This window comes from Oncorhynchus kisutch, linkage group LG20, assembly GCF_002021735.2.
Source record: "Oncorhynchus kisutch isolate 150728-3 linkage group LG20, Okis_V2, whole genome shotgun sequence".
Taxonomy (NCBI): Eukaryota; Metazoa; Chordata; class Actinopteri; order Salmoniformes; family Salmonidae; genus Oncorhynchus; species Oncorhynchus kisutch.
The window spans coordinates 45,823,878-45,840,294 of NC_034193.2; the positions used below are offsets into that span (position 1 = coordinate 45,823,878).

General features: G+C 43.3%; 1 protein-coding gene across 16 annotated transcripts in view; it reads left to right on the forward strand.

The window, feature by feature from the left end:
* LOC109865302 (myosin-10) overlaps positions 1-16,417 on the forward strand; it is a 94,133-nt gene that overhangs the window by 46,716 nt on the left and 31,000 nt on the right. For 9 of the 16 annotated variants that reach the window (XR_004204408.1, XM_031798865.1, XM_031798869.1 and 6 more), the window contains 11 exons: positions 3,222-3,314; positions 6,086-6,149; positions 6,337-6,435; positions 6,684-6,827; positions 7,028-7,123; positions 8,507-8,625; positions 8,942-9,094; positions 14,060-14,248; positions 14,447-14,620; positions 15,491-15,605; positions 15,864-15,935. Coding sequence is in view for 15 of the 16 variants with exons in the window: in XM_031798865.1 (XP_031654725.1) it covers positions 3,222-3,314; positions 6,086-6,149; positions 6,337-6,435; positions 6,684-6,827; positions 7,028-7,123; positions 8,507-8,625; positions 8,942-9,094; positions 14,060-14,248; positions 14,447-14,620; positions 15,491-15,605; positions 15,864-15,935 (1,318 nt within the window). In the remaining variant the exon portion in view is untranslated. The remainder of the gene's footprint in view (positions 1-3,221; positions 3,315-6,085; positions 6,150-6,336; positions 6,436-6,683; positions 6,828-7,027; positions 7,124-8,506; positions 8,626-8,941; positions 9,095-14,059; positions 14,249-14,446; positions 14,621-15,490; positions 15,606-15,863; positions 15,936-16,417) is intronic. The other 7 variants (XM_031798876.1, XM_031798879.1, XM_031798878.1 and 4 more) reach the window with 3 other exon arrangements.

Consider the following 16,417-nt stretch of genomic DNA (forward strand, 5'->3'; position numbering starts at 1 on the left):
GTGGGTCAGCTTGTAATGCTCCTAAAGTGGACCCCTGCTGGTGTTTTGTATTCACCCCTTTGTTCCTACCCTCTCCCCAGTCTGGTCCCAGTCTGTAGACTGAGTTTGGCAGAGATTTGCAGCTTGTGGACATTAAACAGTCTCCATTATGTCCTCTGTTCTAGTTTGTTCTAAAGCGTGTGGGGTTGTCAAGTTGTGCCATATAGCACTGCGTTATAGAGACAGCGTATGACAATGACTATAGGAAATGGTAAGACCGCACTAACAGATCTGAAACCGTGCTATAATTTACCGTGTGTGCAATCTGTCACTGGCAGCAACAGGCTTATTCAATTCATTCCTGCCTCATTTTCAGCAGCACGAAAACTCAATGAAAACAGCAACCGGGCTCTCTGGCCCAGCTCTGGCAGCCAAAGATCACATTACGCGTCTGAACGCAAGGCTGATTTCCTAACCCCTAACTCATCCCACAGACATCCCTGGAAAAACGCCACAGTCTTAAGCGATCAAAATGTGTCTAGTGAGCTTGACGTAATGGGAAAATTCCATTCCCACCTAGCCGCAGAAAAGAAAAGCTCAAAGTACGGGCCATGTTCTTTTTTTGGTGGGCCATTTTGGATTCTTCGGTCATGACCAAGCCTAGAATGAGGTTCTGGATGGGATCGTAATGGGCCACCTGTCTAAACATCTGCACAGGGTCATGTCCATTAGGCTACACTGTAGCAACGGAAGATGAAAACCAGTGTTTCTTATTGGACAAGTTTGGATACCACCTTTACATTTTGGAGCGTTTCGTTATATTTCATACCTATTGAACGTTCTTTTCTGCCCTGGCAGTCAGCCAGATAGGGTCTACGATAGGTGTGAGAAGTGAACAGAGCACCGTTCCCTCCCTCCCTTAACGGGATCTCTAATAATGACTGATTCTTCCTTATAGTATTGAGTGTGTCTCTGGCCAATAGGATATAGTGTCTCTGGCTTGTGTCAGTGTGTTAAACAGGTCTGTTTCCCCAATATCTGTCACTGTGCTAAACGAGTGAGTCCTTTTCCTCAGGATCTCTATCTCAATCACTAACTGGAGAGATATGGCTTTCCTCTCTGAGTCGCCTCATTAGCCTCAACTCATCCAGCACCCACCCATCCACCTGGCTCACAGCAGCTATCTGTCCACACGTCCTAAACTACCACGCTGGAACACAGCTGTGTACTATGGAATATATGAGACATCTGTGATCTAGATTTATTGGTTTGTCTGTTGCACATATATACTGGTACTTTTTTATGATCGTACTGTGTAAACAGAGATGGATTTGATTAGGTTGTTTTGCAGGCTTGATGGTTAGACAATGGCTTCAATCATCAAGATGGCGCCGACAGATATGGCAGCTCTGCTTCTAGCTCCTAAGCAACTTTGCAGTATTTTGTTTATTTTTTGTGTGATTTGACAAGCATTTCGCTACACCCACAATAACGTCTGCTAAATATGTGTATGCAACCAATAACATTTGATTTGATTTGATGCCTTTGATGTTGGCCTCACAATAGAAAGAGGAAATGCAAACCCAGAGTCCAGATGGGTTTGAACATTCTCTTGTGGATGTGCTGCACTACTGAACCATATGCAGTGTGGAGAGAGTCGTTGCAGTTCTGTTCTGTTGTGTTCCACCACTGAGGTTCCACCACTGAGGTTCTAATCCGTTCCATTCCAAACCCAGAGGTTCTACACTGAGTGACCAGACAACAGGAAGCACGTGTCGTTAACGCACAGAACAGGCCCAATTTATTCAAAGAAATGAGATTCTCTCATCTCTCTCTCCCTATCCTACCATCTCTTTAGTTTTAGTTGGACGTACTGTTGTAGGATATTGAGCAGAGAGACTGTAAAGTGATTTCCTGAACATGCTCCATTGATCACATCTGTCTTTTACAGTGTTGCAATACCTGTCGTTTCACTCTCTTTTCTACTAGTTTTTATGGTCATGAACATTACTGGGGAAACAGTGTCCGTCCGCCTACATATGTTTCATGATCAATAGTCTGTGTGACACTGTGATTGTTAGATTGACATTGACGAACATTAGAAGGGTGATCAGTCATTGTGTGTATTGGAAAAATGTTTCTCCTGGGCCAAAATGTTTTTGTGCTTGTTATTTGTAAAAGGTTTAGTTGGGGGAAGGGGGCATATGTGCTTGTTATTTGTAAAATGTTTAGTTGGGGGAAGGGGGCATATGTGTTTGTTATTTGTAAAAGGTTTAGTTGGGGGAAGGGGGCATATGTGTTTGTTATTTGTAAAAGGTTTAGTTGGGGGAAGGGGGCATATGTGCTTGTTATTTGTAAAAGGTTTAGTTGGGGGAAGGGGGCATATGTGTTTGTTATTTGTAAAAGGTTTAGTTGGGGGAAGGGGGCATATGTGTTTGTTATTTGTAAAAGGTTTAGTTGGGGGAAGGGGGCATATGTGCTTGTTATTTGTAAAAGGTTTAGTTGGGGGAAGGGGGCATATGTGTTTGTTATTTGTAAAAGGTTTAGTTGGGGGAAGGGGGCATATGTGTTTGTTATTTGTAAAAGGTTTAGTTGGGGGAAGGGGGCATATGTGTTTGTTATTTGTAAAAGGTTTAGTTGGGGGAAGGGGGCATATGTGCTTGTTATTTGTAAAAGGTTTAGTTGGGGGAAGGGGGCATATGTGTTTGTTATTTGTAAAAGGTTTAGTTGGGGGAAGGGGGCATATGTGTTTGTTATTTGTAAAAGGTTTAGTTGGGGGAAGGGGGCATATGTGCTTGTTATTTGTAAAAGGTTTAGTTGGGGGAAGGGGGCATATGTGCTTGTTATTTGTAAAAGGTTTAGTTGGGGGAAGGGGGCATATGTGCTTGTTATTTGTCAAAGGTTTAGTTGGGGGAAGGGGGCATATGTGCTTGTTATTTGTCAAAGGTTTAGTTGGGGGAAAGGGGCATATGTGCTTGTTATTTGTAAAAGGTTTAGTTGGGGGAAGGGGGCATATGTGCTTGTTATTTGTCAAAGGTTTAGTTGGGGGAAGGGGGCATATGTGCTTGTTATTTGTAAAAGGTTTAGTTGGGGGAAGGGGGCATATGTGCTTGTTATTTGTCAAAGGTTTAGTTGGGGGAAGGGGGCATATGTGCTTGTTATTTGTCAAAGGTTTAGTTGGGGGAAAGGGGCATATGTGCTTGGACCCAGTGCTTTGCTGTAATATCGCTCCTCTTTTTCAGGGTGAATTGGAGCGTCAACTCTTACAGGCCAACCCCATCCTCGAGTCCTTCGGCAACGCCAAGACAGTGAAGAATGACAACTCGTCACGATTCGTAAGTAAAGAATGTATACATATTTCCCCAAAAGAATGCCATTTGCGAGACAGTATCGAGCGTCATTTGAAGTCTTCCCTATGTCTATAATGTACGTTCCTCAAGCCACTCATGCCATCTCACTCACTATCTCTTGCTCTAACAACACTTGAGACAGATTTAGCTGGCATGTGTGTTGTATTTTTTATTTATTTGATTTATTTCACCTTTATTTAACCAGGTAGGCAAGTTGAGAACAAGTTCTCATTTACAATTGTGACCTGGCCAAGATAAAGCAAAGCAGTTCGACACATACAACGAACCAGAGTTACACATGGAGTAAAACAAACATACAGTCAATAATACAGTATAAACAAGTCTATATACGATGTGAGCATATGAGGTGAGATAAGGGAGGTAAAGGCAAAAAAAAGGCCATGGTGGCAAAGTAAATACAATATAGCAAGTAAAACACTGGAATGGTAGATTTGCAGTGGAAGAATGTGCAAAGTAGAAATAAAAATAATGGGGTGCAAAGGAGCAAAATAAATAAATAAATAAAATAAATACAGTAGGGAAAGAGGTAGTTGTTTGGGCTAATTTATCGGTGTGCTATGTACAGGTGCAGTAATCTGTGAGCTGCTCTGACAGTTGGTGCTTAAAGCTAGTGAGGGAGATAAGTGTTTCCAGTTTCAGAGATTTTTGTAGTTCGTTCCAGTCATTGGCAGCAGAGAACTGGAATGAGAGGCGGCCAAAGAATTAATTGGTTTTGGGGGTCACTAGAGAGATATACCTGCTGGAGCGTGTGCTACAGGTGGGAGATGCTATGCTGACCAGCGAGCTGAGATAAGGGGGGACTTTAGCTAGCAGGGTCTTTTAGATGACATGGAGCCAGTGGGTTTGGCGACGAGTATGAAGCGAGGGCCAGCCAATGAGATCGTACAGGTCGCAATGGTGGGTAGTATATGGGGCTTTGGTGACAAAACGGATTGCACTGTGATAGACTGCATCCAATTTGTTGAGTAGGGTATTGGAGGTTATTTTGTAAATGACATCGCCAAAGTCGAGGATTGGTAGGATGGTCAGTTTTACAAGGGTATGTTTGGCAGCATGAGTGAAGGATGCTTTGTTGCGAAATAGGAAGCCAATTCTAGATTTAACTTTGGATTGGAGATGTTTGATATGGGTCTGGAAGGAGAGTTTACAGTCTAACCAGACACCTAAGTATTTGTAGTTGTCCACGTATTCTAAGTCAGAGCCGTCCAGAGTAGTGATGTTGGACAGGCGGGCAGGTGCAGGCAGCGATCGGTTGAAGAGCATGCATTTAGTTTTACTTGTATTTAAGAGCAATTGGAGGCCACGGAAGGAGAGTTGTATGGCATTGAAACTTGCCTGGAGGGTTGTTAACACAGTGTCCAAAGAAGGGCCAGAAGTATACAGAATTATTATTATTATATATTATTATATAGTATTAACCCGATGGAGTTTTTCAAAACTTCCTGAAATCTTTTGATGATAAGGAAGATAAATCAATGGAGAGGAATTTATTATTTTCCTATTATTACACAGGAACATTCCAGCAGGACTGCTTTGACTGCTTTGATTCTGGATCCAGTTAAGATTAGAGAGGGTTGTTCTGTTCAGCACAGCCAAATCACTGCCTCATGCACAGGGGTAGTCTAATCCAGACCCCAGGACAGTAGAGACCAAGATGAATGTAGTCTAATCCAGACCCCAGGACATTAGAGACCAAGATGAATGTAGTCTAATCCAGACCCCAGGACATTAGAGACCAAGATGAATGTAGTCTAATCCAGACCACAGGACAGTAGAGACCAAGATGAATGTAGTCTAATCCAGACCCCAGGACAGTAGAGACCAAGATTAATGTAGTCTAATCCAGACCCCAGGAATGTAGAGACCAAGATGAATGTAGTCTAATCCAGACCCCAGGAATGTAGAGACCAAGATGAATGTAGTCTAATCCAGACCCCAGGAATGTAGAGACCAAGATGACTGTAGTCTAATCCAGACCCCAGGACATTAGAGACCAAGATGCATGTAGTCTAATCCAGACCCCAGGACATTAGAGACCAAGATGCATGTAGTCTAATCCAGACCCCAGGACATTAGAGACCAAGATGCATGTAGTCTAATCCAGACCCCAGGACATTAGAGACCAAGATGCATGTAGTCTAATCCAGACCCCAGGACAGTAGAGACCAAGATGAATGTAGTCTAATCCAGACCCCAGGAATATAGAGACCAAGATGACTGTAGTCTAATCCAGACCCCAGGACATTAGAGACCAAGATGAATGTAGTCTAATCCAGACCCCATGACATTAGAGACCAAGATGAATGTAGTCTAATCCAGACCCCAGGACATTAGAGACCCAGATGAATGTAGTCTAATCCAGACCACAGGACAGTAGAGACCAAGATGAATGTAGTCTAATCCAGACCCCAGGAATGTAGAGACCAAGATGAATGTAGTATAATCCAGACCACAGGACAGTAGAGACCAATAGGAATGTGGCCAAATGAGGATAAAATACAATGGCCTGGACTGGTCTCAGATCTGTGTATGTGCCAACTCATCTGACTATAGTAGTTGACTAAAGCAAATACAGTTCTGGGACCAGACTAATAAAATGTAGCCTTATTGTGATGTGACTCAGAGGGAGAAAAGGGAACGCCTTGCAGCACAGCGTGAGACCTGGTTGAGGGAGACGTGGATGCAGTGAAATGGTTTGTCTGCTTTTTTCACCCTCCGTTTCTCTTTCCCTCAAGGGAAAGTTCATCCGGATCAACTTTGATGTCACCGGATACATCGTCGGGGCCAACATCGAAACCTGTATCCTTCCAAACAGCTAGTTTAAATGTTCCATGCAAGCTATGATATATTAATAATTTACATAAACTGACAGATTTTGATGGGGATTGTTGTATTATGCTAATTAGATCCGCATAAATCTACTCTAGGGGGTTAATATCTTTCTTTACTGTATAAAGGCTGCCCTTCCTTGACTGTGATGGGACAGATCTACTGGAGAAATCAAGAGCTGTTCGCCAAGCCAAAGACGAGCGCACCTTCCACATCTTCTACCAGCTGCTGTGTGGGGCGGGAGAACATCTCAGGTGTAAGTAGTCTGATATGTATCATCAGCATAACTTCAACAACCCGGACCCATATGGCCTCTGTAAAGAATAGTCACCCTCTGACATGCAGAACATTGTTTCTCTAGCCGTTGGCCTGAGGTGTCTTCAAACCCACTCAGACTACGTGTTGTTCACTACCTACCAAGACTGTCAAAAATGCATGTTTGCCTTTTGTCCTTTGTGACCTCGGAGCAGCTATCTCGAAGTAATTTCCTTTTCCTCTTTGTAGCGGACCTGCTCCTGGAGGGCTTCAACAGCTACCGCTTCCTGTCCAATGGCAACATTACCGTCCCTGGTCAGCAGGACAAAGACAACTTCCAGGAGACCATGGAGGCCATGCACATCATGAGCTTCTCCCACGACGAGATCCTGGGTACCACCATCCTCATTCTCATCTGTCTGACTGACTGTCTGTCTGTCAACTTTTTAAAGCCCTTTTTACATCAACACTTTACAGCTTTACTGTAATTATTATAACTTTACATGTTCATAACAGTTCCATGTATTCCAACAAACACAGAGCAGTGTGTGGCTTTCATGATAAGTTTATGATAACGTTCTCTGTGCTTGCAGCCATGCTGAAGGTGGTCTCCTCCGTGCTTCAGTTTGGGAACATCGTCTTCAAGAAGGAGAGGAACTCAGACCAGGCCTCTATGCCTGAGAACACAGGTAGCTGACATTGACCCGCTGTGCCCTCGGCACACATAACTACATTCACACCCCCGTTACACCTGTCTGTTGTCACATGTATTGATGTCAAGGAAGCTCCTCACATTCTCACATTCAGACCTTATCTTCCTCTTCCTCATCTTCCTCCCAGACCTGTGCTAACCAGCCTGAGTCAGACGTCAGAGCTCTAACGATTTAACCTTCCCATCTCTCCTGGCCCTGTCACCCACCTTCAAACAACAGAATTATTCAGATTTACTCCCCTACTTTACTTAGAAGGAAAAACAAATGAAGACTTTGCCTCAACCCCGTGTGTTACTGCTGCATTCTTGGCATTTCAAGAGGAGGGTAGGAGGGTAGCAAGTGAGTGTCAATGCCGTGGCCCAGACACTTATTACCAAATGTGGAAAACAGATCTAGGGCAGAAGCAGATGTTTTTAACAGGCTCTGCGCTGGCAACTCTACCCCTGGAAATGATACAGATTTATCATTCTTACCTCTCCAGAAGCTCCCGCCGTGACAAATATTTAAAATTCAAACATCTCCCCAGTTCCAAAAGACAAATATCATAAAAGCAGCTTTGACACGTCTTAAATCGAGTCTGTGTTGTTAACCCACGGGTGTTCTAAACAGCTGTGTGTTTAACTACCCCCTACCCTGAGCTCTAGTCCAGACCTGGGTTCAAGTACTATTTTAAGTTATTTCAAATACTTAAGCTGTGGTTGGTTGAGCTTGTCTTTTGCAATGGAACCAATACAAAAGTCCCAAAAGTGCAAACCCCATTCACCTGACACTCCAGACAGACTAGAGCAACTGCTCAAAGTAATTGAAATATTTCAAATAGTATTTGGATCCAGGTCTGCTCCAGGCATACCTTAGAGTTACTGGACTGGCAGGGGGAGGCAGTCACTCAGTTCAGTTCTTACTTATTATTCTTTACCATTAACGGTCAAATGTGAGCAACTTCTGGCAGAAGGGGGAGAATGTAATTCTTAGCTACCGACCATGTGGAGCTGTGGCCTGCTGCCAGTGGTATGTATTTTCTGGTGGTCTCAAGCGGTGGTCCCACTGATGCAAAGTCTATATGGTTTTTACTGTGTTTTCCCACTCACTGGGGTTTATGGGAATTGAAGGATTATAGGGTTATCTGTCGGGTCTATATAATATATATATATATAATCATATCCCAATAACGTTTAACTCCTCAAATGTTGCTACTTCATTCCCTGCTACTGCTTTGAGTCTATGCAAGGGATATTTGAGTATTGTAAAGCTATTTGTGTTGCCTGTAATCACATCTTGAGAACGAACGTTTAATGTTACTACTGTTTTCCCTTTTTTCACTCCCTCCTTTATCTCCCTCTTCCTCCTCTCCTCTACCAGCGGCCCAGAAGTTGTGCCACCTTTTGGGGCTGAACGTGATGGAGTTCACCCGGGCCATCCTGTCTCCAAGGATCAAGGTGGGACGAGACTACGTCCAGAAGGCCCAGACCAAAGAACAGGTAAAACACAAACGCTACGCCACAGAAGCTCTCCTTGCTTCACTCATCACCCCTCTATGGACTCACTGTACTGCTGACTCTGGATCAGGATAATGTTAGTACTGTGGGGTGTGGTTCCTGTCCACCTCTGTGTTAGATTTATAACAACAGAGAGGTGTAGCCGTGAGACCCCAAGGCTGAGAATGGCAGACTTACTTGCCAAGTCATACCACTGAAAGACAATCTAATAAGCAATGCATCTCTCTCTCTCTCTCCCTCTCTCTCTCTCTCTCTCTACCTCTACCTCTCTACCTCTCCCTCACCTCTCTCTCTCTAGGCTGACTTTGCAGTGGAGGCTCTAGCCAAGGCCACATACGAGCGTCTGTTCCGCTGGCTGGTCCACCGCATCAACAAGGCCCTGGACCGTACCAAACGCCAGGGGGCCTCCTTCATCGGCATCCTGGACATCGCTGGCTTTGAGATCTTCCAGGTACTTAAATGCATAGGCCTCAACAGGTACTTACAGTTTTTCTCAATTGCTAAAACACTAAAACCCATTGGCTGAACAAAGTTCTCAGTTGCCTGGACTCATTTAGCTAATTATGCAGTCTGTTGTCAATACCTTAAACCATTTCACATGGTAAAACACAATTTGCAGATCTCACTTAGACTTTTCAGCAAAACTCTAAACACATTCTCATTCTTAAAACACATTCTGCATTCTAATGCATATGTCATCCATACTGGTAAACACAAGTGGCAACAATCAAATACAAATAGAGAACACATGTAATTGATTGAACAGAACCACTCAAAATTGATTTAACCTGTTTCAAATGATGCGACACAACCATTATAAGCCAGTTCAGAGAGCAAACAGGTTGTTGAAGGTGGGAAGGAGAAAGTCTGAGAATTGATACTGTAGTACAGTGCATTGTAGGCTGTATACTGTACAATGGACAAATTGTATGGCCCTGAATATTGGGCTTTCCATTTATTAATATTTTGACTGGTTGAGATTTTAGATTTTGACTGGTTGAGATTTTAGATTCTGACTGGTTGTAGGTTCATATCAACAAAGAACAAGAATTACAGTATCACAGAGACAAAGGACAAGTTTGTGAGATGCAGGGTACAGTACTGTAAAAATAGGGGTACAAGGAGGAGGAAGAACAAAAAAACAAATTGCAAAGAGCAAAGCAGAGTAGTAATTCCTGATCAATTTTGAGCTACTATGATATAACATTTTAGATTAAAAATGTACTTCTCCCTGAGAATTGTATGTTTTGAACAATGTGTTTTCTATTTTTCGGTGTATTGTTTACTGACTGCTTGAGAGTGTATATCATTTTGATCACTTTGTTTATGATTTGAGAGCAGTGTTTGATTTTGAACACAGGTAAAACTGTTTTGAGGCGAATGTTTAATTTTGCAAGAGTAGTCAGAGGTTATGTAAATAGTGCTTGAAGATGAGGTTTTGTGTTTACTGTTTTCAGGAAATGGAGCAAGGTTTCAGAAATTGTGTTTTAGCAATTGAGAAAAACTGTAAATACATGGCAAATAAGGCCTCCACTAGGTCCCTCCATCTCTTCCAGATACAGAGAAAACAGCTAGAGAAGAGAGAGGGGACTTGGTTTAGTTCATCCTGTCTATGGAACTGGTCATCTGAATGATCTAAGGACATTTTTATGTGGGGAAATGGTCTGATTGACATTTTTGGGAAACAGCTGATCATTTATCCTGTACTTTGAACCCATTCCCTCCTCAGGGTCAGTTATGGGAATCTCAGCACTTCTAAAAATGACTCTTGGGTGTCGTCCTCATTTAGTTTTATATCATTCACACCAAGGTCATTAATTGATCTATCACTTGATAGACAATAGTTATCATGCAAGGCTCGTTCAACAAGAGGCGAGTTCAGACGGTTCAGACATTGCTGACATGAAACTAATCGTCGATTAAAACACTCAGTATCTCAAGATCACTAAATCTTGTGCTGAAATTCCAACCTGTCTGTTTCCCTTCTGGTTTGTGGCAGCTGTTTATTCCCCCACTAAGAGCCTTGGCTGCAGCGTTGTAATGTTGAGCCAAAAGAACAGGAAAATAAATCATGATCCCTGGGATCAATTTAATCATAGCAAACAAAACTCAATCAGCTGCAGTTATTGTTTTGTAAACTGTAAAAAGCAGTAGGTGCCAGTTTGAGCTGAAGACATCTTAGAAGTGGTATTCATTGGTGTTTCATTTTATTTTTATTTATTTTATTTTACCTTTATTTAACCAGGTAGGCAAGTTGAGAACAAGTTCTCATTTACAATTGCGACCTGGCCAAGATAAAGCAAAGCAGTTCGACAGATAAAACGACACAGAGTTACACATGGAGTAAAAACAAACATACAGTCAATAATGCAGTATAAACAAGTCTATATACAATGTGAGGTGAGAAGGGAGGTAAAGGCAAAAAAGGCCATGATGGCAAAGTAAATACAATATAGCAAGTAAAATACTGGAATGGTAGTTTTGCAATGGAAGAATGTGCAAAGTAGAAATAAAAAATAATGGGGTGCAAAGGAGCAAAATAAATAAATAAATTAAAATTAAATACAGTTGGGAAAGAGGTAGTTGTTTGGGCTAAATTATAGGTGGGCTATGTACAGGTGCAGTAATCTGTGAGCTGCTCTGACAGTTGGTGCTTAAAGCTAGTGAGGGAGATAAGTGTTTCCAGTTTCAGAGATTTTTGTAGTTCGTTCCAGTCATTGGCAGCAGAGAACTGGAAGGAGAGGCGGCCAAAGAAAGAATTGGTTTTGGGGGTGACTAGAGAGATATACCTGCTGGAGCGTGTGCTACAGGTGGGAGATGCTATGGTGACCAGCGAGCTGAGATAAGGGGGGACTTTACCTAGCAGGGTCTTGTAGATGACATGGAGCCAGTGGGTTTGGCGACGAGTATGAAGCGAGGGCCAGCCAACGAGAGCGTACAGGTCGCAATGGTGGGTAGTATATGGGGCTTTGGTGATAAAACGGATTGCACTGTGATAGACTGCATCCAATTTGTTGAGTAGGGTATTGGAGGCTATTTTGTAAATGACATCGCCAAAGTCGAGGATTGGTAGGATGGTCAGTTTTACAAGGGTATGTTTGGCAGCATGAGTGAAGGATGCTTTGTTGCGAAATAGGAAGCCAATTCTAGATTTAACTTTGGATTGGAGATGTTTGATATGGGTCTGGAAGGAGAGTTTACAGTCTAACCAGACACCTAAGTATTTGTAGTTGTCCACGTATTCTAAGTCAGAGCCGTCCAGAGTAGTGATGTTGGACAGGCGGGTAGGTGCAGGTAGCGATCGGTTGAAGAGCATGCATTTAGTTTTACTTGTATTTAAGAGCAATTGGAGGCCACGGAAGGAGAGTTGTATGGCATTGAAGCTTGCCTGGAGGGTTGTTAACACAGTGTCCAAAGAAGGGCCGGAAGTATACAGAATGGTGTCGTCTGCGTAGAGGTGGATCAGGGACTCACCAGCAGCAAGAGCGACCTCATTGATGTATACAGAGAAGAGAGTCGGTCCAAGAATTGAACCCTGTGGCACCCCCATAGAGACTGCCAGAGGTCCGGACAGCAGACCCTCCGATTTGACACACTGAACTCTATCAGAGAAGTAGTTGGTGAACCAGGCGAGGCAATCATTTGAGAAACCAAGGCTGTCGAGTCTGCCGATGAGGATATGGTGATTGACAGAGTCGAAAGCCTTGGCCAGATCAATGAATACGGCTGCACAGTAATGTTTCTTATCGATGGCGGTTAAGATATCGTTTAAGACCTTGAGCGTGGCTGAGGTGCACCCATGACCAGCTCTGAAACCGGATTGCATAGCAGAGAAGGTATGGTGAGATTCGAAATGGTCGGTAATCTGTTTGTTGACTTGGCTTTCGAAGACCTTAGAAAGGCACGGTAGGATAGATATAGGTCTGTAGCAGTTTGGGTCAAGAGTGTCCCCCCCTTTGAAGAGGGGGATGACCGCAGCTGCTTTCCAATCTTTGGGAATCTCAGACGACACGAAAGAGAGGTTGAACAGGCTAGTAATAGGGGTGGCAACAATTTCGGCAGATAATTTTAGGAAGAAAGGGTCCAGATTGTCTAGCCCGGCTGATTTGTAGGGGTCCAGATTTTGCAGCTCTTTCAGAACATCAGCTGAATAGATTTGGGAGAAGGAGAAATGGGGAAGGCTTGGGCGAGTTGCTGTTGGGGGTGCAGTGCTGTTGTCCGGGGTAGGAGTAGCCAGGTGGAAAGCATGGCCAGCCGTACAAAAATGCTTATTGAAATTCTCAATTATGGTGGATTTATCAGTGGTGACAGTGTTTCCTATCTTCAGTGCAGTGGGCAGCTGGGAGGAGGTGTTCTTATTCTCCATGGACTTTACAGTGTCCCAGAACTTTTTTGAGTTAGTGTTGCAGGAAGCAAATTTCTGCTTGAAAAAGCTAGCCTTGGCTTTTCTAACTGCCTGTGTATAATGATTTCTAGCTTCCCTGAACAGCTGCATATCACGGGGGCTGTTCGATGCTAATGCAGAACGCCATAGGATGTTTTTGTGTTGGTTAAGGGCAGTCAGGTCTGGGGAGAACCAAGGGCTATATCTGTTCCTGGTTCTAAATTTCTTAAATGGGGCATGTTTATTTAAGATGGTTAGGAAGGCATTTTTAAAAAATATCCAGGCATCCTCTACTGACGGGATGAGATCAATATCCTTCCAGGATACCCCGGCCAGGTCGATTAGAAAGGCCTGCTCGCAGAAGTGTTTCAGGGAGCGTTTTACAGTGATGAGTGGAGGTCGTTTGACCGCTGACCCATTACGGATGCAGGCAATGAGGCAGTGATCGCTGAGATCTTGGTTGAAGACAGCAGAGGTGTATTCATAAATGAAATAATGTAGTCTAGTTGATTTTACATATCTGAAACTCCTTACAAACCAATTTCCCCCTAGGGATGAATTAAGAAATAATCCATCTTACTGCTTTCTTTACTTTTGAGACAAAGTTCCTTGAGTTTCTGAGTTCTGAAAAGATCAAATCAATTTATATGCCTTTCTCCTGTAGCTGAACTCGTTTGAGCAGCTGTAATGTTGAGCCAAAAGAACAGGAAAATAAATCATGATCCCTGGGATCAATTTAATCATAGCAAACAAAACTCAATCAGCTGCAGTTATTGTTTTGTAAACTGTAAAAAGCAGTAGGTGCCAGTTTGAGCTGAAGACATCTTAGAAGTGGTATTCATTGGTGTTTCATAAATGAAATAATGTAGTCTAGTTGATTTTACATATCTGAAACTCCTTACAAACCAATTTCCCACTAGGGATGAATTAAGAAATAATCCATCTTACTGCTTTCTTTACTTTTGAGACAAAGTTCCTTGAGTTTCTGAGTTCTGAAAAGATCAAATCAATTTATATGCCTTTCTCCTGTAGCTGAACTCGTTTGAGCAGCTGTGCATCAACTACACCAACGAGAAGCTTCAGCAGCTGTTCAACCACACCATGTTCGTCCTGGAGCAGGAAGAGTACCAGAGGGAGGGCATCGAGTGGAGTTTCATCGACTTCGGCCTGGACCTGCAGCCCTGTATCGACCTCATCGAGAGGCCGGTCAGTATCCGTTTAGTGAGTGTGTGTGTGTGTGTGTCCTCCTGTGGTGCTGTGCTGTTGTCAATACTTGGGTCATGTTCAATGAGCAGCTAACATTTTGAAACAGAGTGAATCAGTAAGGAACAAAGTAAACTAAAACAATTCGTTTTCCGTTGATTCACTTTTTTTCCTGGTGTGCTATTGAACATGGCCCTGTGTGCTGTCATCCTGCAGGCGAACCCTCCTGGTGTGCTGGCTCTGTTGGATGAGGAGTGCTGGTTCCCCAAGGCCACAGACAAGACGTTCATCGACAAGCTGGTCCAGGAGCAGGGCACCCACTCCAAGTTCCAGAAGCCCAGACAGCTAAAGGACAAGGCTGACTTCTGCATCATCCACTACGCTGGCAAGGTACGGACCGGTGAGATTACATATAGGTGGTGGATAGCTTGGTTTTTATTTGTAACCCAAAGATTGAAAACTATACCTTTAAAAACTTATGGCTCTGCCATATTCCTCGAGTCAAAGATTAAACATTTACAATGCACTGGGATGTATTATAGACGGATTTTTCTGCTGAGGCAATGTTTGGGGCTATTTTTATGTATCCACTTACAAGTTACTTTGGTTTACGTCATCTGCACTACTTCTAGACCCCAGAGCCTTTGGTTTGTTGTGTTCTTGGAGGCACACCAGGTCCTTTCAAGCTGCGGGATTTACTTCCAGATCTTCTGATTTCTCTGAGGTTTTCCCCTGTAGTGGTCTTGGAGGCACACCAGGTCCTTTTGGAAAGCCACCGTTATAATGTGTCCTGAGGCATTGTCTGTTCCGTCACTAGCCCCTATCCTGTTCCCATCAACCTCTGGCTGCTGTATCGCTCTTGACGCACAACTTCTCCTCTATGGTATTCAAATTCCGCAGGAGTATCATCCTGGTTTTATGTATCAGATACGTGGGAGGAGGTTTGGCTAGTTTCTCTAGCGTCCAGTCAGTGTTGCGCAATAGAGACCCGGGCCCTTTCCTGTACAGGCAGTCCTGCGGTACACCGTAACCACATCTGTTCAATATTATGTTGACGTCGTCTTCAAACACACTTTCCTGGAATGATTTGGAGTCTTATGTCATCTCTAGTGAAATGAATTTGGAACCTCAACGGTCATTTTGTTGTATATCACCACTCTCCGACAGTTCAATTCAATAAACTTTATTCATCCCTGAAGGGCTATTATTGCTTATATCTCTCTAGGCCTGGATGGTTCTGACCTTCTCCCCCCTCCCCAGGTGGACTACAAGGCAGATGAGTGGCTGATGAAGAACATGGACCCCCTGAATGACAACGTGGCCTCGCTGCTCAACCAGTCCACTGACAAGTTTGTGGCCGAGCTCTGGAAAGATGGTAAGTTATGGCCCCTGTCCTGTCCACATGGTTAACAGACAAGGAATGTGTTAGCACTGGCTTGATGATTAACAGTTATTATTCGTTAGATTGGTTAATCCATCATAATTTAGGCCTATTTGTTTTAGGGATTGTCAATGTACAATGTTTGCTGCTTATTTAGCTAACATGGTACCAATAGTAATCAGTCGGACTTCAGCCTTCTAACCTCTGTTTATGTTTTCAAGCTTTTTCTGTTTTTCTGTTCTCTTTTGTCAGGTGTTTTTATCCCCCTGTCTCTCTGTATCGTAGAGATACAGAACAATGTCACTAGTCTTGATGAGCCTCCAGGTGAATGTAATGACTGTAGCTGTAGAAGGTTCCATGCTTACCAGCGCAGCATCGTGTTGTCCATAGAGATAGATGACGTTTTATGTTGGTACATGCTGATGTAGATCCATGGCTTACCAGCGCAGCATCATGTTGTCTATAGAGATAGATTACGTTTTATGTTGGGACATGTTGATGTAGATCCATGGCTTACCGGCGCAGCATCGTGTTGTCCATAGAGATAGATTATGTTTTATGTTGGTACATGCTGATGTAGATCCATGGCTTACCAACGCAGCATCGTGTTGCTCATATAAATAGATAACGTTTTATGTTATGACATGCTGATGTAGATCCATGGCTTAGCAGTGCAGCATGGTGTAGACTACCTCCATACAGAGGCTCCCGTCGCTTCTAGGCTGCATGTCATTGTTGGTCGTCTCCAATGTCTCAGTACTAGTATAGTAGTCATTAGGCTAATGGATGGCAATACCGTTCAGTAA